The sequence below is a fragment of the Pinus tabuliformis genome, chromosome 1_1 (assembly GCF_031772625.1).
Source record: "Pinus tabuliformis cultivar Carrire ecotype Pingquan chromosome 1_1, CPIR1, whole genome shotgun sequence".
Lineage (NCBI taxonomy): Eukaryota > Viridiplantae > Streptophyta > Pinopsida > Pinales > Pinaceae > Pinus > Pinus tabuliformis.
Window position 1 is genome coordinate 53500893 of NC_142297.1, and position 26812 is coordinate 53527704.

The 26812-nt window shown below is 35.7% G+C and overlaps 1 protein-coding gene across 1 annotated transcript; it reads left to right on the forward strand.

Moving 5' to 3' along the window:
- Positions 1 to 539: 539 nt before the first annotated feature.
- Positions 540 to 2131, forward strand: LOC149211536 (uncharacterized). Its single transcript, XM_089390456.1, has 2 exons — positions 540 to 1115; positions 1590 to 2131. The coding sequence occupies exons 1-2, from the start codon at positions 821 to 823 to the stop codon at positions 1721 to 1723; spliced, it is 429 nt and encodes a 142-aa protein (XP_089246582.1). The 5' UTR covers positions 540 to 820; the 3' UTR covers positions 1724 to 2131.
- Positions 2132 to 26812: the final 24681 nt, after the last annotated feature.

The window sequence follows — 26812 nt, forward strand, 5'->3', positions numbered from 1 at the left end:
AAAACAATTCATAAAATTTAAAATTTGAATTATAAAAATTCACAATCATTTAAATTATACAATTTGAGTGGGCCTAATAGTTAAGAGCATGTGTTTCCTCCTAAAAAATCATAAGTTCAAAACCAAAAAAATAGAGTATATATGCCTTCCTAAATAAACAAAAAAGTCTAGCATTAATATGGTGTTTACTTTCACCATAACTTTAAAATTAAATTAACAATAAGAATAATTTATTATAATTCAAATAAATATTTTTTATTTATCTAATTTTTACCGGTCATGTGCGTATTTTTACGGACACAAATTTCATTAACATTGCAAAATAATTTTGTAAGTCACGAGCACCAAAACTAAATTTTCTCATAAAATCTAATCTACTTCGACTCACTAGTTGGAGATTGCCATGTGAGAACGTGCTCGCGGGGACCAACATGAACAACTACGAGAAATACCAAATTTTTCCCGTATCTCGTCTGCTTGGTTGGTTGGTTTCTATCCTTATCATGATCTTGACCTTTACTTGAATACATGGACCCATCTTGTCCTTTGCTAGCTGTAGCCCATATATCGTCTGTATCATGGTGAAAGTTTTCTTTAATGGGTTGGTGGGTACTGTATGAGTGGCTGAGGCTGAATTGTCTATATCTATCTCTGCACTTCCTCAATATTTTTCAATACAATCTTCCCTACAATTTCTCTGCTTCTAGAAATCCATCCGACCTACTCCGCAGCTTTCCATCTCTGATCTCTGCTTCTAGAAATCCATCCGCAGCTTTCCATCTCTGATCTCTCCATCTCTATTTCTAGTTTTGGATTGACAATGGCCGCATCCCTCTCCACAGTTGCATCCACCTCTACTGCTGGTAGTCCCAACTATGATGTATTGGGAACCTTCGCGAGTTATCTCTACGGTCGCATTCGTTCCTCGCTGGATCAGAAGGAATTACAAGAGGCGAAAATTTTAACTTTCTCAAATAGAAGGCAGCAGAATGGAAAGCTTCAGGCGGTAAGGATTGTTGGCTTGGGCGGAGTAGGAAAAGCAATTTCGGCAAAAGATCTCTTCGAACCTAAAAGTTCACATCAGCGTAGATCCTGCTTTTTATCTGACATCAGAGGTAAATGGCTTTTTACTTCATTTGCAGAGCAAATTTGTTAAGATCTTAATCGATCAAATTCGCTATTAGACACTATTGATGAAGGTACAGAGAGGCTTAGAAATTCTCTCTCATCTTCTCAGGCCTTAGTGAAATCAGCTATGTGAACCTCAACAGATAGGGTAAGAAGATATTCTTAGACATTCACTGTATTTACAGGGGACAAAACAAGGATGTGGCCATAAGAATATGGAAATGGATCACGCTGGAAAGGCTTGTTGGGGTTTCAAAATTTATAGAACAAGGGTTTTGTTGAGATAGTCGGTGAAAATGATATACATATGCATGATCACCTTAGAGATTTGGGAAGAAATATTGCGAAGACTTCTAGATTGGCGTGTTATCTTTGGCGTTCAACTGATAAATCGATGATTTGTTGCAGCAAGCATCTGTAAGTAGTCGATCAGTGAATCTTCTGTAGAAATCTGTGTGCAGGTACCTTTGCAGTTGCGGGTTTGGAGAGTTGTTGTCCCCTCTGGAAGCATCTTGAACGGATTAGCATCATCAATGGTATAACAAGCAAAGCGAAAGAATGCAGTCTGAGAAATCATTTAAAAACTACAGTCTAGGCTATAATGCTCAGTAAAGGGTAAATATGTTGCTGTCTGATGGGCTCTCTGAGATCTGCAATAATTTATTAAAAGATGACTATTGCATCTGTTGATTTAGTGCAGTGCAAGAAAAATATGAGACCTTGAGTTCTAGGGTTGGATAGAATGTGCATAAAGAGCTTATGCGTGACTGTAGAATCTGGTTCTTGCCTTAATATTAGTCTAAGGAATATTTTCAATCAGCGCAGAACAGTAGTTACATGTGTTCACTTATGAGCTTCAAATAAACTGTCAATTGTTTCTTTCAGCGCAGAACAGTAGTTACATGTGTTCACTTATGAGCTTCAAATAAACTGTCAATTGTTTCTTTTAAAAGCGGTTGAAGAGGAGTTTTATAGAACCTATTTGTTAAAGCGGTAAAGACGAGTTTTGTAGAACCTATTTGTTTTTATTGGTATAAAATATCATCATTTTGTTTGGATGGTTGTCTGAATTGGTTCAGATTTTATTGTTAAAGCATTTTCGTTATTGAAAGGTTATTAGTAACTACAGTGGCATAAAATGTGTCTATTGCAATTTGTTGTTATAGGTGTTGCAATTTTAACATTTCTATCCATTTTTTTAATACATTCTATTAAGGGTTCTATTTTATGTAGATATGGATAAGTAACCTATGGTATAGTTAGGCGCTGTATAATAGAGTATTTAAGTTATATTGCTGTAACAAAGGTTTTTTACAGGAAAAATAATAAACCAGTCTTTTTTTTCTCTTTGTTAGTATCTTATCTTAACCCCTATTCATAGGATACTTTATTAATATTTGAAACCACCTTCCCTAAATAAGGTTTATTATATAGTTTGTTAATGTCCATTCATTGTATAAAGGTTCTTTTCTATTAATAAAACCAAAATTAGTTAGTAGACTTGCACGATAAGTAGACTTGTAGGTAATTAATATTTTTTCTGAATAGATATATATTGTGAAAAAGGTTTGTAATATTTTGTCAATAATTGTAATTATTTGGAGCTTTCATCTTGGAGGTTGGCCCCTTGAATAGTTAAGTGAACATAACTCTCTATTTTATTTATCAAGAGATATGTCTTGGGATTTATCAATTTTCTCTTGTGTACCTAGATTTTCCATTACATTTTGTGTGATTGCCCTAAAGTTTTAAGGTTAATTACACTATAAGTGTTATTACAGCTATTTTTTGAGCATGATGTGCGATTTTTTCGGTACAAAGTCAGAGAAATTACTTCTTTTTAGATATTTAGGCCAATTTCTAAAACTTTTGTGTAAAATTTGGAGAATTGATCCCAAAATATAAACTCCTCTTGAAAAATCCCAATTTCTAGATATATATATACTCTAAGAAGTAAATATTTTGTTGATTCGAAATCCACTTTTTTTCTTAGATGACCATGTATTTCACAAATTTGACACCTTTTGAGAAAGTACATAAATTTCATTCAAACCATTTCCAATAAATCCAAAAAACTTGTGTCATTTTATAACTAGGGTCATAATAGCCAACCTAAGAAGAAGCACAAAAGTTGTGAACATTTCACATTTATGGCCTCAAACTCTACCATGTGTTGGAGTACATGCACACATAGAACCTCATCTATATATAATTAAGTCCACAATATTACCACTTATATTCATCTTCTAGACATTCTCTACCATTTCGGATCACTTTCTATTTTTAGCATTTTCTATTTTTAGTAAGTTTGTTTTTAGTAGGGAGCACCACCTAGGATGACATGTGGTAGTGACATCTTCCAAAGGGACACAACCAAATGTACTACTTGAGGAGGAGCCAAAATGAGAGCATGTTTAACATAGAAGTGACTTCATGTGTGTTTGTGTAGTTACAAGACTTAGTTTCACCTTAATTACCAAGGTGGTCTATTAGTGAGGGAAAGGAAATAATTAGAGGGTCTCTAAGGAGACATGGTTTATTGTATCACACGTGTTAGATGCAATGTGTAGAGATGGAAATAGTAATTGTCATCTAAATCATTGAGATGTAGCAAAGAGGTATTACAACAACATAGAATGTAGAATGTGCTTGTAGGAACAGTTGAGATGTGATTATGGCACTTATAACACACAAGCATCCTTTGTTTTCTTGGGAATTTGATGCAATAATATTACTAACACTTTGACGAAACTTAGTTTGAGAATAATTGAAAACACATATAGATAAGGGGAAATTGTTGTGCATATTAGGAAAAATGAGAAATATTGAGAACAAAGAAGCAAGACATGCCTTATGATTTGTTCATCTAGGTGTAGTGAGATATTAAACAAAATTTAAAGATAAGGAAATAGAGAATCTTGGAGAAGAGTAGATAGGTTGCATAGATGTTCCTAGGCTTGGAAATTCACTTTACCTAAGTTTATCAAATATATATATATATATATATATATATATATATATATATATATATATATATATATGATGAAGAATAAATCTATTGAATGTCTTTCATTTTACATCTTATGTAAAATTATATAATGTCATTCTTTTTGTTATATGAAATTTGATTAAAATGAAAAATCCACAATCGATACCCATTCATGATAGGAAACCAGTATTGAGCACTGTGACTCTAATAAACAACGATGAATCCATGTTTTGTGTGATGTAGTTCATTAGTTAAAATGCTACAAAATAAAAACTAACACTTAACATAATAAAAATTGAATTGAAAAGAAATTCCATAATTAATATTCTTACACTTCTTTTAATCCGATGAAAAATAACTAACAAGAGCTTAAAGGAGCTCAATGAATAAAGGGACAATACAATTCTTTTATAGAAGAATGTGAGGTTGTTTATAAAAATAAGAGCAATCAATTCAAATTAATTTAGAAATCATTACAAAATCACTTTCCATCTAAACAAATTAAACTTGTGTACCTACAAATATAATTATGGGAGATAACTAAAATATCTTGATGTCTAAAATATATTTTTATTATATTAAAATATTGTAATTTCATTTAAAAATTTTGTATTATTTAAGAATGAGCTATAGAGTTTCTTTAATAAAATTCAAAAACTATATATCTATATATAAACAATATTATTTTCCATCTTAAAAAGCATATTATACAAAACTTGCACCTTTAGAGCTTTTTGTTATTCTTCTCTAAGACTTTATTTTGAGCATTGAGTAAAGTTCAAAATTGTGTTAGAAAAGAAAAGAAAAAATCATTTTCTAAATATATATAAGATGTAAAGTATATTTAGCCATCACCTTAAGAGATCATAACATATTTTATTACAAATTGAAATACATCAAACACTAGAATGAGGGTCAATGCCCTTTCATTCCATAAAGAAAAAATATAAATTTTTAGTTATTTCTCTCCTAGCTCTTATTTAGTGATAAAGTACATGGAACATGGATTTGACATTTTTATGGATGTGGATATGGACATTTCATATATGGAACAAACTTAATATGACAAAAACCCATTATCATCTTTCAATTTTCGAAGTATACAAAGCTTTGTTATGATAGTTGGTGTTATGAAAGAAGTAGAATGGTGTAGCATCCCTTTTTAATCCCCTTAATTTTGTAATATGTAATTAAGACTAATAATGTCAAGATAATCATCATGGATACTTTGACAAAATTTATTTGATCTAAATATTCATTTCAATTTGAATATATGCTAAAGTTGAAGAAGAGAGCAGTGAACACAAAACCTAATGCATGAGGGTAAAGTTGTAAGGGGAACTTGGAAAGTCTCATGTCTACCTAAACTAATTAACTAGATTTATGATATCATAATTAAATCACAAAACTACCTAGAAGTGCACTTACATACGTACTCTGCAGTGTTTTTTTTTCCACATGACCCAAGGAGCGACCTAAAGTTCTTGTGATGGGTAGTGTGCAAGTGGAAGAAGGGATAAAAAACAAAAAAGAATTGGAGAGTGTAGAAATCCAAAGAGAGAGAAAGAGAATTCTCTAACTCAGAAAATAGTGTGGGAATTGAATTCCAATGAAATATGAAATCAACTATGAATTTAGTGTGGAAGCCTTCATGTTGAGCTAGGGGCCAAGGGGGTTGTCTAGATAGTTGGTCTTGAACTAGCACATAGAGCACAAAAGGGAACCACAGAGGGACTATTGACTTAGAAAAGGGATCACTTTCTATTTTTCACGCCCATAGTTGCCATACATGTGATTGTTAATAGTCCCAAACTCAACATTTAAAAAGTTGAGTGTTGATTTCCTGTATATGAAGGAGAGTGGCCTTCATGTATTCTACCTTGACTTAAATTTGTTGAACTCTGAGTGAATCTATCCCTTAGGCATCATATTTGGCTCAAGAGTGGTTAGTTGCAAGAAATAATGCAATGTAATTATGCTTACGATTGGGTGAAGAATGGTTCTCCCATCTTCAGTTTCAAGAAAATATTAATAACAATTTATATAAGTGTATACATATTCCTCTGATAATGAAATAGTATTGTTGTTCATTATTATATGACTCATTATGTGTTATGCCATTGAATGTAAATATAATGTTAAATTGAAGGTTATGGTGTAATTAGGCTTGATCATGAAGTTGTTATTCTTCTTCTGCGTGAACTTTGTATACAAAGGTATCCCTTAAAGTAATTTTTTTAATGATAATCTAAATGAACATTACATTTTAAAATAGAATTCAAGGACACTCCTTGGGGGTAACTCACTTGGAAAGCCCATAATATGTAAAGTAATGTGAGCGATGAAGGTCCCATGTGTGCTCCCCTAAAACATATTCATGTTTCCATATTTGGGATGAGGTGGTAATACCTAGAGGTTATAGTAGTAGCATTTGGAATTGACTCCATATCAAATAATTACAATACTAGTTGAGTTTCTAATTTCCCTAGCCACAAAAAAAATAGAAGTCAAAGGTTGAACTAGAATATAAGGCTCTTTGAGTATCTATGTTATGTGACTAGCCCTTACTAGGCTAGCTAAAGGACTAGACAATTGTGTTGTATATTTGATCAAAAGGAGAATATTTCCCCTTCTATGTTGGGCTCAAGTGGTGAAATTTTTCCTTATTATTTTTGTTTTCGCCTAGTGATATTGTTCGTGTAATGGAAAAGTATGAAACCTCCAAGGGAAGAAGATGACTTCTAAGATTTAGGAGTCGTCTAGGTAGTTAATGACCTATTACTATCTTTTTTCTTGCATCCCTTAGGGAAAACCTGAGAATTTCTATTGAAATATTTAGAAATTTGGGGATGTCCTTTTGAAATTTGGGGACAATCCTTAGAATTTCTAGGTTTGGAGGTTTTTTCCCTAAACCCTATGCACATGGTATGTTGGAGTTGTGACCAAGTGCCTAGTTGAAATGTGCCTAAATCCAAGGGTAGGTATCAAGATTTCAAGATATTCATAGTCAAGTGTTTGGTAATACCTAGAGAAACCCACTACAAAAATTCCTAATATCAATGAATCCTAATATGCCTATCAATCAACAAGAACATCTATTTTTAGTTTATTTTCATCTATAATAAGATTGGGTATCAACATTACCCAACCAACAACCTCCACTGTGAATTCATGATGCTAACAAATTCCAAAATACCCATCAGTTAATGGATATCATACCATTAGTTTATAGTGAAGAATCATGATTTTGGTTATTGGAGTCTTGAGAAGTTGACTACAAGTTTCATATTTTTTGGGATGGAAGTTATTAGTCTTAGCCCTTATTCATGTGGCCAAATGGGAACTGATACTGGGAGTGTAGGTAAAGGGGAAATTGGTTACTAGGTTATTGGGCTTAGAGTATCAGGTAATTCATCAAACTACCTTCATGATAGGATACATTTTTAAGGATTTTTATATTATGCCTATTTTGTTAGGTCCATATACTACTAGTGTGACCCCTTATTATTATTAGTACAACCCCCTTTATTATATTGTTGTGCCCATGTAGTCCCCATATTGTTATTATTGTGCCCCATAGAAGCCCACTATTGTTATTATTGTGCCCTTACATTATTATTGTTATATCGGCTCTACTTATATTATGACCCCTTAGACTCCTATATATAGGAATGAGGTCTTGTCATTTGTATCATCAAAGAATTATTCATTTGTGTAATGTAAAGGAGGTTTCCCCCTCAAAGAGGCTTATTTCTAAGCCGTTGATCAATCTTTTCTATCGTTTTGTGAGTTGGTTTCATAACATTTTGTATCAAAGCTTTGGATTCTAGGGTTTCATTGCTCCAAACAATTCATCGTGGAATTTTCGCTATAATGTTTTCATTAAAAAGTTTCAGAAGCTAAAACAAAAACCCATTTGAGAATGAATCAATCTGAACATCGGGTGCGAATTTCAAATCTCGTTTCGCTATATTTTCAGAGATATAGAACAAGACATTTAGGGCTTTTGTAGGCTCCCGAATTACATCGCAAATATATGACCTAGGGAAATCATCATAACTATATCTCTCAGCATGAGATTGAAATTTCATTAAAAGTTACAAAAATAGGACGGACTGTAGTTTTCTATTTATATTTTTCTCATCCAAAGGTAAAAACAGTGACATGTGGCACTTCATACAAGTTCACTCATCTGAAAAGGTATATAATTAAGTCATCTTGGGAGATTGTGCATAACTCTTTCTTGGAGAATCCAATTTCGATCAGACTGGTGGCATTGGAAAGAGGACACAGAGGGATCCAATAGGTCATGATTTCAAAACTGGAAGATCCAAAATTACAAAGTTACAGTTGTTTCAAGATTGATCTCATAAAATCAAGAAAAGGTGATATGAGGAAGTTTGATGACAAGGATCCATTAAATTGGATACTACAGATGGAGCAATATTTTGATCTACATGAGGTGCAACTGTTATAAAAGGGTATGTATTAAATATTCATATTTAGAACCAGTTCAATTTTTATGGTATAAAGGGATTTGTTCTCGTAAACCACTTATTACATGGTCAATTTTCACGGAGGAAATGATAGCACATTATGAGGATACAAAGAGAAACACCTTCTTTAGCCAATTAATAAATCTCAAACAAAAGTGTTCAATGGAAAAGCACAATGAGGACTTTCAAAAATTGAATATAAGGGAACATGATATTCGAGAGAATGAGAGGATTGATGTCTCCATAGGGACTTTAAGGGATAACATTCAACATGAGGTTCATCTTTGGGAACCTGATTCATTGGAGAAGGCATTCAAGTTGGCAAGAAAATTGGAAAGAAAAATTATGGCAACAAGGAAGTCTACCCCTCACAACTATAAAGATGAAACTGTTGTTTCTCCTAGCCTTCCACAACCTACAAGGTTGACACCACGACAATTGGAAGAAAAAATAGCAAAAGGACTTTGTTACAATTGTGATAAAAAATACATTAAAGGTCATAAGTGTGCTGAGAAGAAATTATTTTACATTGATTGTGAAGAGGAGGAAGAAAATGATCAAGAAACATCAAAAGAAGAAGATATACACCAGGAACCAACCCGAGAGAAAGAAGAAATGAATTCGACCATATCTTGTAAATCATTGGTAAGAATTACCACTCCTCAAACTCTCAAGATAGAAGGACATATCAAGAAGAAAAAGATTCAAGAAGTGAAATATCACATCAAGAAAGAAGAAATGAATCCGACCATATCTTGAAATGCATTGGCCGAAATTACCACTCCTCAAACTATCAAGATAGAAGGACATATTAAGAAGAAAAATGTTCAAGAAGTGAAAGATCACATCGAGCATCAAGAAATGAATCCGACCATATCTTGTAATGCATTGGAAGAAATTACCACTCTTCAAACTCTCAAGATAGAAGGACATATCAAGAAGAAAAAGATTCAAGCAGTGAAAGCTCACATCAAGCATCAACAACAAGTTCTCCAAATTTTAAAGGATAACGCCACTTTGGTGCAGAATCGAATGAAACAACGGGCGAATCAACATCGCAGTGAAAGAAGTTTTGATGTAGGCGATTGGGTATTTTTACAACTACATCTCAAGAAAGCTATTTATGAGAAGGAAATGTTGGCAATACTACATGCCCTTAAGAAATGGAGACCTTATTATCTTTATAAGAACATAAAAAATGGGTCACAAATATGTTGCATTATGACTTTGAAATCGTCTATAAAAAAGGGAAGAAAAATGTTGTTGCAGAAGCATTCTCAAGAAAGGATGAGGATGTGGAGGCATTGTTTTGTGCTATTTCTATTATCCAACCAGATTAGATAAACGAAGCAAGGGATGAATGGAAGAATGATGAAGAAGTGTGGCCACTCATTCAAAGTTGTAGAAGATACCAGTTTAAACAATATTTCTAGAACTTGAAAAGGAAGGAAAAATCATATTGGAACCTAGAGCAGTCACAGAAACAAAAACCCGACAGCTATGAAATCGATCAATTTCAAAGTATCTCATCAAGTGGAAGAACTTACCCCCTGAATATTCCACATGGGACGACAAGAATTTTATACAGAAGCATCAAGAACTACTCAAGCATTGAGGACAACATTTTTGAACGAGAGGGGCGTGTTAGGTCCCTATACTACTAGTGTAACCCCTTATTGTTATTAGTACAACCCCCTTATTATATTTTTTTTCCCATGTAGTCCCCATATTGTTATTATTGTGCCCCATAGAATCCCACTATTGTTATTATTGTGCCCTTAAATTATTATTTTGATGTCGGCTTTGATTATATTATGACCCCTTAGACTCCTATATATAGAAAGGAGGTCTTGTCATTTGTATCATCGAAGAATTATTCATTTGTGTAATGTAAAGGAGGTTTCCCCCTGGAATAGGCTTATTTCTAAGGTGTTGATCAATCTTTTCTATCGTTTTGTGAGCTAGTTTCATAACATATTTATAGTAGTATTGGTGCTTATTCTGATTTGAAAATTCATACATATAGAATGTAGGAAAATTTTCAATAAAGAAATATGTAATTTACTATTAAAATTGCTAAATATTTGGCTAATTCCATCGATTTAATCATCTATATGTAAAAAACAAGCAAAATTTTGACCAAACTCGCGAATAATTTTTTTTTTTCAGAAAATGTCCAAAAGATAGCGAATTTGTGAAATTTTTCCCCTAAAATTTTCCTTCATGAAACCCCCAATAATAATGTTTCTCTAACACTTTGTTGACTAATGGTAAACTCCTTATCTGTTGATTATCAATGATCAAGTATTAGACCTTTAGTATATTCTCTACTAGGAAATGCCTCAAGTGATCACAAGCATGAACCCTAGTGCTAACAAACCCTAATAAACTTTTCAACTGACATAAATTTTCCCGTCACCTGTGGTGTTATCAAATGTTGAATTTTAAGTTGGTGGGGTATTAGGAAATCATGTGTCAGACCACCAACGTAGACTCCCTAAAATGAATATACCCCAATGACCTACTGATTAATGAGAATTTCCTCATTGTCTAATAGCAATGGAATTAAGAGACCGAAGCTTTTCATAGTGGGAGTCAGGAAATTGGGATTTGGGAGAGTAGGGTGTAGCTATCAGGCTTCCCTTTAGTACTATGGAGCTCAATATTAGCATGACTTGACATGTTGTGGTGGGTGGTGGGCGAGGAAGGTTAACAAGGAAAGCTAATGTGATAAGGAGTAGTATGATGGTGGCACATGGATGGGTTTCCAAATGCCAGTGGCATGGTTCTTGAGTTGCCCCATATGTCGATGACACTTGAGAAAAAAGGATTACCATGTGTCCACCATGTGGCGATGGTACAAATGCTGGCATGGCACTTTGAAAGAAATCTTTCGAAGACCCTAATTTTGTGTCAAAAACTTAGATTTTAATGAAACTAATATTATTGGAAAGATCTTGACAAATACATGATGTCCTCATAAATAAAATTTATGTGGTTGTAGGAAGAGGAATTTTGATAACCCATTTCCTTAAGGTGACTTAGTAGGATTGTTGGCTGAAAATTATGGAAGCGTAGAGACCTTGGGTTCGGGCACAGGGGCCAATAAATGCTTTGTTTTAGTCTATGTAATGTCGACATTTTCACCTTACTCAAAGAGAATAAGGTGTCTCACCAAAGGCATGTCGCGACCTTACTTATTTAAGGGAGTGGAACGATACATCAGGAGGAGTTGCACAAAGGATAACAGTTCCATTTAACTTAGAAATATGACAACATATCTATAACCATTGCAAAATACAATGAACAAAGCATTCAAAGGAACATAGAGTATACACATGAATTCGTAGTAAAAAATTAAAAGGGCCCCATAAAACTAACACAGGCATATCCACAAACATCCCTGCAGCTCTCTTTCATTAACTTCAACCATTATTAAATCATTACATTCATGCTTTGAGACATTTCGGATAGAACTGGGAAAGTAGAAAATAAAATAATTTAGAACCAAGTAAACACATAAATATGCTAATCCCAAAAGACTTAGCGACAAAATTTCGGTACAAAAGCCTTCCATCCTCGTTTTTTCCTTTTCCTTCAACTTTTATGCACTTCACTTGCCTGGACTATTGTTTTCTTCCTTAGATTCCCTACCCTTTCCTTCTCGGCTACTTCTATTACTCGATTGTGACTGCTTCCTCTCCTGTTGACAGTTGTTTCAGCTCAATTCTGATCGCATGTGCCCCTATTTTCCTTGGCCACCCTTACACAACTGATAGATCTTAGCAGATTCCTTCTCTTTCCTGAGTTTCTTTCTTCATGACTCCCCATTGGTTAGATTTAGCCAAAAAATGTCAAAACTTTGTCCCCAAAATGAAGGGCCCATGAAGGATGATTTTGGATACCACACAACCTTAATTAGACATCACATGGATGGGTATGTTACAAATGGTGTAATACGAAGGTATAACACTTGAATCGAATGGGATCATAAGATAATGGATAATTTGAGTCGTGCTAATTTTCAAGGTTTGTTGTTTTAAAACATAAATAAATAAATAAAATTTTATTTGATTTTCTATTCCATATCTAAGTATGAGGCACATAAACAGTATGACATCAATTTTATACCAGCATATGTCAATGCAAGTGTAACCAAGGTAATTAGATACACTTAAATGTCATTATTTTTTTCCTTCACGAAACCCCCAATAATAATGATTCTCTAACATTGTGTTAACTGATGGGAAACCCCTTATCTATTGAATATCAATGATCAAGTATTATACCTTTAGTATATATTGTCTACTAGGAAACACCTCGAGTGATCACAAGCATGAACCCTGTGCTATCAAAACCTGACAAACTTTTCAACTAACATAAATTTTCTTGTCACATGTGGTGTTATCAAATGTTGAATTTTAAGTTGAAGGGGCATCAAGAAATCATGCGTCAGACCACCAACTTCCTAAAACGAATATACCCCAATGACCTACTGATTAATGAGAATTTCCTCGTTGTCTAGTTGCAGTGGAATTAAGAGACCGAAGTTTTGCATAGTAGGATTCAGGAAATTGGGAGTCTAGAGAGTAGGATGTAGCTATCAGGCTTCCCTTTAGTACTATGGAGCTCAATATTGGCATGACTTGACATGTTGTGGTGGGTTGTGGATGAGGAAGGTTAACAAGGAAAGCTAACGTGATAAGGAGTAGTATGATGGTGACACATGGATGGGTTTCCAAATGTCAGTGACATGGTTATTGAGTGGCTCCATATGTTTATGACACTTGAGAAAAAAGGATTACCATGTTTCCACCATGTGGCGATGGTACAAATGTTGACATAGCACTTTGAAAGAAATCTTTCGAAGACCCTAATTTTGTGTCCAAAACTTGGATTTTAATGAAACTTATATTATTGGAAAGATCTTGACAAGTATATGATGGCCTCATAAATAAATTTTAGGTGGTTGTAGGAAGAGGAATTTTGATAACCCATTTCCTTAAGGTGACTTAGGAGGATTCTTGGTAGAAAATTATGGAAACGTAGAGACCTTGGGTTTAGGAATAGGGGTTAATAAAGGTTTCGTTGTATTCTAGCATAATGTCAACATTTTCACCTTACTCAAAGAGAATAAGGTGTCTCACCAAAGGCATGTTGTGACCTTACATATTTAAGGGAATGGAACCATGCACCAAGAGGAATTGCACAAAGGCTAGTAGTTCCATTTAACTTAGAAATATGACAACATATGTATAACCATTGCGAAAGGCAATGAACAAAGCATTGAAAGGAATAGACAGTATACACATGAATTCATAATAAAAAAATTTAAAGGGCCCTATAAAACCAACACAGGCATATCCTCAAACATCCCTGCAACTCTCTTTCATTAACTTGAACCATTAGCAAATAATTACATTCATGCTTTGAGACATTTCTGATAGAATTGGGAAAGTAGAACATAAAATAATTCTGAATCAAGTAAACACAAAAATATGCTAATCCCAAAAGACTTAGTGACAAAATTTCCATACAAAACCCTTTCATCCCCATTTTTCCCTTTTCCTTCAACTTTTATGAACTTCGCTCCCCTGAACTATTGGTTTCTTCCTTAGATTCCCTACCCTTTCCTTCTCGACTACTTCTATTACTCGGTTGTGACTTCCTCTCCTGTTGACGATTGTTTCGGCTTAGTTTTGACCACATGTGCCCCTATTTTCCTTGGCCAACCTTACGCAACTTATATGTCTTAGTAGATCCCTTATCTTTCCTCAGTTTTCTTCTTCGTGCCTCCCCGTTGGTCAGATTTAGTCAAAACATGTCAAAACTTTGTCCCCAAAATGAAGGGCCCAAGAAGGATGATTTTGGATATCATACAACCTTAATTAGACATCACATGGATGGGTATGTTACAAATGGTGTAATACGAAGGTATAACACTTGGATCGAATGGGAGCATAAGATAATGGATAATTTGAGTCGTGTTAATGTTCAAGGTTTGTTGTTTTAAAACATAAATAAATAAATAAAATTTTTATTTGATTTTTTATTTTGTATCTAAGTATGAGGCGCAGAAACAGTATAACATCAATTTTAGACTAGCATATGTCAATGCAAGTGTAACCAAGGTAATTAGATACACTTAAATGTCATTATTTGTTTTAAATTAACATATGTTTGTTGTTTTAGCACATAATAATACTTACCAATAGTAGAAGAGAAAAGAAAGGCTTAGAAGGATGGTGCATTACCCTCTAAAAAAAACCTCAGCTACCAGATGTGAGGAATATGAAGAAAGGAATAATGTGGAAATACATATGGATTTGGTAAAAAATGATGAGGAGTTTAAAAGAAGGGCTCCAAATCTATATGGTATACAATGAACGTATATTCTAAGAATATGATAGGCACGTAGAAGTGCATGTTGTGCTACTAAAATGTTTGTTTTAAATACAAAATAAATTGCAACAAGGACCAAATGTAGAGAGGAGCATGGGCCAATTAATATAAATAAAGGGGGAAAATATCTAGAAGAAGCCATAGAAAAAATAACTTAGGCCCATCTAGCATCCATAAATTCTTCAAGTGAAGATATAAGTATCTTGGATGAACTATCAAGTATTAATACTTGCATAAAAAAAGAATATTAATCATTTGAAGGATATGCTGCATGAAGAGTTCAAGAAGGTAATTCCACCTACTTTTTATGGCTAGATCAACAAGGGCGAAGAGCTAAAGTCGTGATTTTTGGGACTAAAATAATAACTTCCAGATACACAACTATTCAAGGAACATTAATATCCAAGTTCATCCATGTACCATGTACTGCCTTATATTTTGGAGAGAGTTGGTCCAATGGAATACATGCTTACATTAACTCCTAATGTTAAAACACACAATGTATTTCTTGTGTCATTTACTTAAGAAATATGTTTATGACTCTAATCACATCAACGATTGGATCATGATACAAATGGAACCCAAAGGGTAGTTCTATCTAGAGCCTCAACGCATACTCGACATGAGGGAGACCTTGCTCCATAATGAGGTCATCAAGCAAGTCAAGGTTCAATGGAAAAACTATGGAGTAGATGAGACAATGTGGAAATTAGAGGATGCCATTAAAATGGGATATCCATTTTTGTTTACCATGTAAAATATGTTCTACAGATATTAGAACATTGAGGATAGTGTTCCTCTAAGGGGAAGGAGATTGTGACACTCCTTTTTAATCCCTCAAATTTTGTAATATGTAATTAATATTAATACTAGTAGGATGACTAGCATGGATTCTTTGACAAACTTTATTTGATCGAAATATTCAATTTAATTCTATGATATGCTAAAGCTAAAGAAGAGAGCAGTCAACATAGATCTTGATGCATGATGGTAGATTTGTAATGGGGAAATTGGGAGGTCTCTTGTCTATTTAAATTATTTCGCTAGATATTTGATCTTGTAACTAAATCACCAAACTACCCCAAGAGTATGGTTATATACTGAATCTTCGGGTTTTCTATTTTGTCCATGTGGCCCAAGGAGGATATCATATTTCTTGTGCTGGGTAGTGCACAAGCAGAAGAAGGGAAAAAATACAAAATATATGAGAGAGGATAACAAGCCAAAGAAGAGAGAAGAAAACACAAGAGGAAGAGAGAGAAACCAATCTTGCTCATAGAAACTGGTGTGGGAATTGAATTCCAATTGAATTTGAAATTGACTAGGAAGTTAGTGTGGATGCCTTCAAGTTGATCTAGGGGAAAGGGGGGATTTTCTAGATAATTAGTCTTGAACTAGTAGGCAAAGCACAAAAGGGAAGTGTCAAGGGACTATTGACTTAGCGAAGGGATCCCTTTGTGTTGTGTAAGCCCGTAGTTTTAGGAAAATCCTAATTATAATTCAAATAGTTTATCTATATTCCTTAGTTAATGAAATAGTAGTTATTAATTATTATGTGACTAATTTTTCACTGTGTCATTGAATATACTAAGCTATTATTCTTCTTTTGGGTGAACTTTGTATATAGAGGTATCCATTAAAGTAAGATTTGTTGTAATTATTTGAATGAAAAATACGTTGTGAAATAGAAATTCAAAGGTTGAACTGGACTATAATGCTCTTTAAGTATATGTATTATATGGTTGGCCCTTACTAGGTTAGCTAAAGGACTAGACAGTTGTGTTGTATCTTTAATAAGAAGGAGAAGAATTTTCCCGCTTTGTTTGGGCCAAGTGGTATAATTTGACTTTAGGTCACCTTCTTCTTTTTGTTTTCCCCTAGTGATATTGTTAGTGTAACAACAATCTAAAAACATCCAAGGGAAGAAGATGGCCTCCGAGCCTTAGGATTCTTTTGGGTAGTTAATGCCCTATTACTGTCTTTTCTCTTTCATCCCTTAGGATAGACCTGAGAATCTTTATTGAAAGATTCATAACTTCAAGTATGCCCTTTTGAAATTTGGTGATGACCCTTAGGATTTTGGGGATCAATAGCTTTTTCTATAGCCCCCGAGTACATGGTTTGGAGAGGTATATGACCAAGCACCTAGCTGGTAGGTAACCAAGTCTAGAGGTGGGTACCAAGCTATGGGGATATCGAGATTCGCTTGTTGGGTAATACCTAGAGAAAACCGCTTTGTAAATTCTCGATATTGATGGATCTTGATGCTCTTATCAATTAATAAGGACATCTCCCATTGGTTGATGTTGTTATATCTAGTTATCACGTGTTGGAATTACCTAGTACGTAACCTCCATAATGAATGTATGATGTTTAAAAAACTCAAAATACTCATCAATTAACAAAGATGATACCATTAGTTGACGATCAAATATTGAGATTTTGGCTATTAGATTGTAGGAAAGCCAAGTGTAATTTTTATAAATTTTGGTATGGAAGTCATTAGCATTACCCCCTACTCATATGGCTCGATAGAAAAATTGACTAGGAGCCTAGCTGAAAGGAGCTATTGGGCTTTCGATTGTCCACTATTCGTCTATCAAGCCTTAAGTATTGAGTAATTCATTATTCTACCCTCGCGAAACACCTAATACTAGCAATTATCTAATAATTTGTTGACTAATAGTAATCGTTCCCATCATCTATTTGTTATTAGTTATTGGTTATTTGACCTTGAAGTTATCATCTACTAGCTGATTCCTCAAGTACTCACTAGTGTGAACCTCGGTGCTAAGAAAAAGCAACAAAATTGTCAACTAGGAAAAATCTTTCCCTCTACTACGGTGGTATCAAATGTTACATTGTCGAGTGAATGGGTATTAAGCGATCATGTGTCAAAATACCAATGCAGACTCCTCGATAGCTTATTAACTGGAAGAAATTTCCCCATTATCTAACTACAATGGGATACCAAAGTTTCATATAGCATCAGCCAGGAGATCGGGTGTTAAGGGAGAAGGATGTAGATATCGAGCCTTTACCCTCAGTACTACTGAGCCCAATATTGGTCTAAATTGGCATGCCATGTTGGTTGTGGACGGGGAAGGTTGATTGGGAAAACTAACATGGTAGGGTGTAGTATAGTGGTGACATGAGGATGGGTTTCCAAATGTCATCCATGTGGTTCCTGAGTGGGCCCATATTTTGATGAAACTTGGGTAAAAAGGATTGCCACGTGATTGTGATATAGATGTCAATGTGGCTCTTTGAAAGCAATACTTTGAATACTATAACTTTGTTTCTAGAAGTCATATTTTAATGAAATTTATATTGTTGGAAAGTTCTTAATGAGCAAAAGAAAATGGTGGTCTCAAAAATAAGTTTTGAGGTTGTTGAAGAAAGAGGAATTTTGATAAACCCACTTCCTTAAGGTGACTTAGGAGGACAGGTATAGATATGCCACAAACCTTAATTAGGCATTAGTGGGTTAGGTAAGTTACAATTGGTTTCAAAATGCCTAGATTGTGATTGTCAATCTAGTGTACTATGAAAGATTTCAAACTTGCAAATTGACCACGGCCCAAAGTAGCTATATTTAGTCTATGCTTAGAGAATCAATGACAAGCCATAATAGTAAATACAAGTATAATGCACTTAAATTAACCATTAAAAACATGATGAGAATCATTTCCATCATGAAAATTATATTTTATATATTGTAAATTTAGAGTTTGCATCTGCACGTACAAAAATTATAACACATGAAATCTGTTAATTTTGTTTCTATTATATCCACACATATATCACAATTTGTTTCTACTATATCCACAAATATATCACAATGAAATTTATGTTTCCATTTACATAAACTCATGAAATACATCATGAAAATAAAATTACATCTTGTGTGGCATCAAATTTCAACCCTAGAAGTAGCCTCGCATGGGTTAGTGGAATAATGTGAAGATAAATCAAGCACTCGTATTATATGATGAATTAATAAAAGAAAATTGAAAATTTGACATGGTACTCTCATCGAGAGATCATGACGAGGGTAGAGGATGTCATGCAAAATTTAAGACCACACAACCATTCAAAAAGTGAAAGAAAATTATTGAAAAAGATAAGCATGAATACCAAGAGAAGGTGAGAGGTCATTGGAGGCCAATACCTTACACCGGATAGAGTTTACATAAACACTTAAGGTTGCATCATTGGATATGATAGTGCATCCTCGAGGCACCTGATGTGCAATATTTTTGTCGTGGGAGTAAACAAGTTGTATAGTTGAAGAAAGTGGAAAATAAATTGTATACTTGAAAAAAGTGGAAAACGATTATGAAAACTAGAGGGAGTTACAAACTTCAAAGTAATGATGCTAAGAGGATTTCAAACCTGCAATCTAAAATATAAATAAAAATGGAAAAATGAATTAAGTTATAGAGACAAAGTTACAATAACATTTAACCTAATGTAATGAATTGGAAATTTGTGAAAATAACATAGAAAGATTAATTAATAACATTTAACCTAATATAATGAAGTGGAAATCTGTGAAAATAAAATAAAAGAATTAATTAATAATATAATATCTTGTGAATGCGAAAGTCGTGCACTTGACTTCATTATAATCAAATACTTTATGATTTGATTACTATAATATTTTGATTTACTATAATCATTAAATATCATTAATATATAATCTTTAGAAATTAATATCAATAATATATAATCCTGAGAAACTAATAATAAAAGGTTTATTCTAATGATATTATGTGGATGATTTGTGGGATTGTTGAAAAGAGAACTTAAAATTCAAATTAAACTTATGAGATAGATTATAAGTTCTATAAGTATATAGAAGTATAATTATGAGTAAGAGTTTATTATATTAATTTTTTTTCACCTAAATATTATTATCGTGATAGGTTTATCGGAAATTTCTTTTGTTTTGTTGATCTTTGCTCTATTTTTTTTATTGGTCTTTGCTTTATTTTTTTTTATTTATACTAAGGATTTTGATGCTTATCTTGATTGCCTCATTGCAAGTGGATTTTGCTCTAAAATTTTTGACCCTTTAGTTAAGTTAGGCAATGTAATCAGACACATTTACTTATATCCTCAGTTGATTTCTGATAGCTAAAAGTGTTCCATAATCAGGATTATGTAACATCTTTTATCTATAAACTAGCATACCCTCGAAGCAAGGTAAGGAGACAACGAATAGAGTAGATGGTGGATATATTATAAAAGGAGAGTAGAGTGTAGTTTTTATTACAATGGTCAATGTGTCCAATAGATAATAGAAAGTTTTCCAAAGAAAATAACAAAGGTACTTATGTAAAATTAATAGTGGGACAACAATTCTAAGAAATATGGCTAAATACATCTTATCATGTCCACAAAAATGTGAAACTCACAAGTGATAGGTGCTTCCAGATTATAACACATTAACAATTGCAAACTTTCTTATCCTTTGAATATACCAAAGGGTCACATTATCTAATATTTAGAGGGTTATACCCGGGTGGGCCAAAATTTTCCCTATTACAAGAATTACATTGAAGGTAAAATGGAGATGAAAATAGATCAGTGCATGAAAACCAATATTAATAAAAAAAACATGTTGTTGAGAAGAAATATATGGATGCCCACATGCTAGTAGAGTTTCAAGTAGTCACAATAGGAATTATTATCACCTACTTTCTTCACTCTTGATTACCTTACGAATTTATAATACTACATGGGGAGGAGAAATGCATTGAATTCAAATTAGTGAAATGAAAATGGTTGGTTCTAGCATGTTTCAAGTAACATATTGTCATACAAAAAATGTCAGTTATAAAAGAGAATAGAATTTGTGTAGACTCCATATGCTTAAGTAAAATATTATCACACCACTAATGCCAAATCCATGATGCTTATGTAAAATATTGGCACACCACCAATGTCAGCCCTAAAATAGTGTTGGACACCTAATCCTCTAAGGGTTGGTGTGGAAGTTGACCAACCAAAGGGAGTCCAAGGGACCACTTGGAATATGAAACCAAGCGTCGCTCTTATGTATTATAAATATGTATCATTGTGAATAAAATAAGTAACTCAATGTTTATCATTCATATTGCCTTCACCATGTATGTGTTTAACATGGTATCAAAGGAGGCATTCTCCCGTCGTGCTTCATTTTGAGCCACTAATTTTGTGATTTATATGTGCATGAACATTCGGCTATTAGTCTTGCATTTGATGAATATCCTATCAGCTATATTTTAGCTACATTCTTTGCCTTAGTAACTCCTTTCTGACGCTCTGTCTATTCTAATGATACTCTTTTTCATGCTCTGGCCACTCTTTTTCTACCTTAGTAACTCCTTTCTAAGGTTGGTGCGGTGAACACTGCTTGGTATGTCTGCAACTAGTATTCTATCTATTGTATCTCACATCTATACTGTAATGCATTGTCATATTGAAAAGTGACGAGGTGTTTGGGTTAATTCTATCCCCTCCACCTTCTGGCCTAACCACCTTTCGGCTACACACTTAATAATGCATACCATACTTACACAATCAATATCCTGTTCAGGCTTTAGTTCGACTTGAGATTTTTGTATCACGAATCTATGCCAAGGTTGTTTCTTTGTCTCTTAGAATGCACTGGGTTTCAAACTTCATTATTGGTCTATATTTCCTCGGTGTTTGTAATAATTTTGGAATCAAAAAAGTTTATTTAGGATTTGCTACTGGCTGCCCCCTTGTTGTCATCTATGTGGAAAATAATGTAGTGGAAACTAAAGGTATCTCACTAGAGGTTCCATCGAGATCTCGCTGGTTATAGAGCTCACAAAAAAAAAAACAAAACAAAACAAAACAAAAAAAAAAAAAAAAAAAAAAAAAACAAAAAAACAAAAACAAAAAACAAAAAACAAAAAGTGACCGTTTGTACCCGTCCCTATTACCCCTCCACAGCAATTTGTCACCGTCCCTATTACCCCTCACCCGCAAATTGGAGGACTCATTCCGGGACCTGTGAAAAGTGACATGACCTGAAACCACTTGCATCATATTCCTCTAAGTATGAGCTTCATTTGCCCTGAAGATATCTCTTGCAAAATACCCATGAAAACATCTCTTTTTGCATTAGCGCGGGTCCACAGTTCACTGCCCGTGCCAATGAGGAATATCCTCTAAAAAGGGTGCGCCATTGGCGCTCTGTCCCAGAGTCGCACTCGCGCCAACCGAGTTGAGTAAAGGTTTTAACCAACAAGCTTCTGAAGGCTCTCTTCAACCCATTCACCAACTGAATCTATGTTGAGCCAGGATGGTTTGGCTTCGAATCTCTATAGAAGGGAAAGTGGTTTGCCACCTTTCATGTAAGTTTCCAAGTGATAAAGCCAATCCCATGAATAATGTGGTTGATCCTATCTCTTTCTTCTCTATCTATAAAATCTTGCCTCTATGCCTTGAGCAAGCTAGTCATAGTTACAGTAGTTCTAGTTCCAGCATAATGATAGAGAGTTTGAAGCTGCAAGAGCCTTCTTTGCACCCATAAGGTCAAATCTAAGTAAGGAGATTCTTGTCACCCAAAGAGAGAGAGGCTTGTTCCTCATTCCAACAAGCTTTGCAAGACTTGTGTAGCTGACTACCCAGCCAAAGGAGGATTTGACGTCAGAACAATGGTTGTATTCTTCTTTGTTATTTATTAATAATAGATGACTATCATTATGGTTCCACTCTCATTGTTTTATGTTTGATGTTGAGTTATATCTTTTCTGACTGATATATAATTGCATCTACTAGATTTTATGCTTGTTTTCATGTCGTTCTTTGCATGTGCAGGTGTCCAATCACGGAGATCGTGGGGATCATGACCAGCCAAGGGAAAGGAATGAGGGCGACATCTCTTCGACGAACACTAGCGTTGGAATCCAAGTAGGTTCTCACCATCCACTTTTTATTTGCAATTAGGAACTTGCATGATAGCATTGTGTGATTGTTGCTAGACCCGGTCTGGGCTAGTAGGATCGTCTCTGTCCGCAGAGAGGATTTACCTCCACAAAAATTTGGCGACTCCGCTGGGGAGGTTTTGTCTCTTTGGTTTCTTGTTTGATTGCTTAGATAGCTTTCTCGGTTGGATTTCTTGCTGGTTCTTGCTCCCTGGTTCGCCTAGATATTGTTTTCAAGCCCGTGGTTGCTTGCTTTTGTTTTTGACTTAGCAAACTTGATTAGCACGCTTTTTAGCCTTACAGTCACACCAATTGGTGCAAGTTGCTCAAAAACAACCCGCGCCAATCACATAAAAGCGCGAGTTGCAGCCTGACAGTCGCGCCAGGCCTGTCAACTTTTCTAGTTCGCTTGTCTTCAAGCCCTCTGAGCTTGGATTTGTATTTTGCTGCGTCTTTTTCAATTACTGAAGTGTGTTTGATCCTTGTTTGACCGGTTTTAGACCTTCATCCTTCGGGTGTTTTCTTTTTTCTGTCGATTTCACATTTTAGCCCTAGGGCATCTAGTGGCTTTGTGCGTTGAGCCTTCCATAGGAGTCTTGGGTTCTTTGATCGTCGAGTCGACTTTGTGATTACTTTTTGCACTTGCTCAGTAATTGTCAAAGCCTTTTGTTGGTATTCAAGTGCTTTGCTCCTTTTCCGCTTGGATTTCGCTTGACTTCGTTTGGGCTTAGATTACATAGCTCGTAGAGGTCTTTGTGTTTTCTTCTTGGTTTGAAGGACTATCTTGGTGTTTTGGGATTTGATTGTGTGCTCATTGAGTGAAATTGATCTTTTTGCTCGGTGTTACTATCTCTCAAAATTTATTTAGTGCACTTTGCCATTGAAAAGAAAACGAATAATCTTTTTTCTGTTGCATTAGTTAATTGAAATTAGAAGCTTTTCATTGACTAAGCAATCTAAAACAAAGAAAAGTTTCGTTTATTTGTCATTAGCTACATTAGAGTGGTTCTTGATTGTTTGTGTTCATTTTGTTTGAAAAATTCTCAACTCTCTCGTAGTTAGTATTCATCGAATGAAATGATATTCTTTGGCATATAGTTTGCATTTAGGAATTGTGAGAGATTTCATACGGTAGGACCTCGAATTGAAACTTAACTAAAGATCAACAATAAAATGAACTGAATGAACTTAAAAATGCATTGGAACATAACGCTCACTGATTAGATGTCTAGGCTAGAGACGTGCTCCGATGTCGTTGAACCTAGTCACTGTTGTTTCACACTACGATTGGGTGATTCCTCCTTTTGTGACTCGATAGTGGTCTAGCACGGACTTGAGCTCCCACGTACCATCGTGTATATAGGGGAGACTCCACTAGGTTATTATCCTTTATCCACAGGAAGCCGTGTTTGCCGCCTTACAAGCCGTAACGCACCGAACACAGCATTTGGGAGGATTGACTGCCGTACGGGAAGTCCTTGGTTTTCATATGACTGCCAATGTGTATATGCAGTTTTACGGATTTGTTTTGTAAACCCTTTGCCTACTCTCTCTAGAGTAGTCACTTTTGATCCTTTTCAGACTCCTTAAAAGAAAAGGCTCACTTCAGCAGTTTGTCACTTCGGGCTCACAAAACATTCGAAGGAAACTAGAGTCACCTTTTTGTCCTTTTCTCGACTCTTAAAACATGAGAAGGTCAAGTTGTGTCTATGCGTCTTAAAATTTATTTGGCCATGATTAACATTACCTGGTTAGATCTTGTGTAAAGTTTGAGTAGGGTACTTTATCGTTAGATTCCCTTAGGTCCTGTTTGAAGTTCATCATCCTGGCTGAGCCATCAACTCCTGTTCCAAGTGATCAAGGGTCTCCGTATTCCGTTGCTCATGAGTTGCCGGTTGTGAGTGATACTCTTCCTGTTATCCCGAGTATCCAACTGATCAACTCTCGTGCCCCGAGCGACGAAGATTACGAAGTCGATTGGAACCCCATCTGGGAGCCTGACGAGGACGATATTCCTATTACCCCCCCTGGTGTTTCGTCTCCAATGTCTACCTCTCACATGGATGAGACATCTCCTAGAGTGGGCGAGACACCTGCGTTGTCGAATATCGACACTCCCATCCCAGCTACTTCTCCACTCCCTCCACGCTACGAGTCATTGAGGGATAGGGTAAATGCCAGGATCCCTTCTTCGACTATGTGGGACCCCCATATCACTCCCACCACGGGATCTTTTGTTTCACAAGTCCACACTACACCTGTCACTTCAGTTTCGACAAATCCAATTGTTTGTGTAGCACATTCAACTCCGGTTGTTAGTGTCGTTACAGCGTCTTCAGCTTTGAACATTGGTGCTAGTCCCCCTCACGGTCAAGTGAGTAGCGGCCAGCCGGCACACGCACCTAAAGTTATCCACCCTACATAAAGCACACCACCCTCTTCTGGTCCTGTCCCAGGAGGTGGGCCATATGATGCCTATGGAAAAGCTGTTTAGGATCCGATTGCACAAGGTCCATTTTATTATTACGATTCTGCTGGTCAATACCTTCAGCTTTCTCAACCCTTGTCTACTCAACCTATTGTTGAGGTTTTGGTACCATTATCCGTTACTTGGACCGCCACCACTTTCCATGGGGGCCAAGTAAGGCCTGCACAACCTTAGGGACCGCCTAACCAAGGCCAACCATCTTATGTGAAAACCCCTCAAGGGCAGCAATATTATGGCCAGTCTTACCCAGGACAACCTGGGGGCCTACAAGGACAACCCTATCAGGGACAACCTTTGGCTGCTGGTGGTCCATCTTTTACTTATCTAACCCAACCTTCTGGTTACCTGGGGCAACCTGGTATCCAGCAAGGTTACCCATCTGGACAACCAGGACAACCTTATATCCAACAAGTCCAACCTGGTATCCAGCAGGGTTACCCCTCTGGACAAACTGGACAAACTTATATTCCTCAAGGTCAACCGGTAGTCCAACAGGGGTATCCTTCTGGGCAAGGGGGGTAGCCTTACGTACAGCAGGGCCAACCCACTGCTCAGCCTAGTCATCCTATTGGGAAAGCGGGTCAACCTTATGCACAGCAAGGCCATCCCACTGCCCAGCCTAGTCATCATTCTAGAGAGGTTGGCCAACCTCAAGGTCAACCGGCCGTCCAGCACGCTCAACCATCTGTTCCGCAAGGACAACCCTCGGTTACTCAAGGATAACTCGCTACCCAGCAAGCTCATCCTTCTGGGTAAACGGGGCCGTCCCAAACCCAACCAGGCCAACCTTGCGGCCAGATGGTCCAAACTCAAGCTGTCAAGGACATCCTTTTGGGCCCCAAACTCAAATTGGTTATCAAATGCAAGGTGGGCCACAACCCCAACCTTCCTACCAAGTGCATCCTTCTTATCAGGCTCAGTATGGAGCTCAACAATCGTATGGCTACCAGCAACCCCAGGGGCAAACTCAATTTACCCCTTATCAAAATTATCAACGAATGCAGGTCACTTCTTACCAGAATTATCAGCAACAGTATGTTGCACCTGTCGGTCAAGTTGCTAATCCATGGGGTGCTGGGGGGCAGTCTCAGGGTCAACTATCTGCTTATGGACAGAATCCTTATGGACATAATCCATATGGACATAACCCCTATGGGAAAAATCCCTATGGGAAAAACCCTTATGGGTCAGGCCCATCCGGACAAAGTCCATGGGGGAAACCACCACCTGGATGGAACCCTGGTACTACCTCTCTTCCACAGCCACAAATGTCCTTTAATCCTCAGTTGCCTTTCTTAGTGACGTTGGAACTCCCAGATGTGTCCAAGTTGACGAATGACCCCATTTTTCATAATCCGTATTGGCC

Excerpts from the sequence above, each read along its gene's own strand:
- LOC149211536 (XM_089390456.1), top strand. The coding sequence starts at position 821 with ATGGCCGCATCCCTCTCCACAGTTGCATCCACCTCTACTGCTGGTAGT. Across the intron at positions 1,116-1,589 it reads CTTTTTATCTGACATCAGAG|GTACCTTTGCAGTTGCGGGT; the intron begins GTAAATGGCTTT and ends ATCTGTGTGCAG.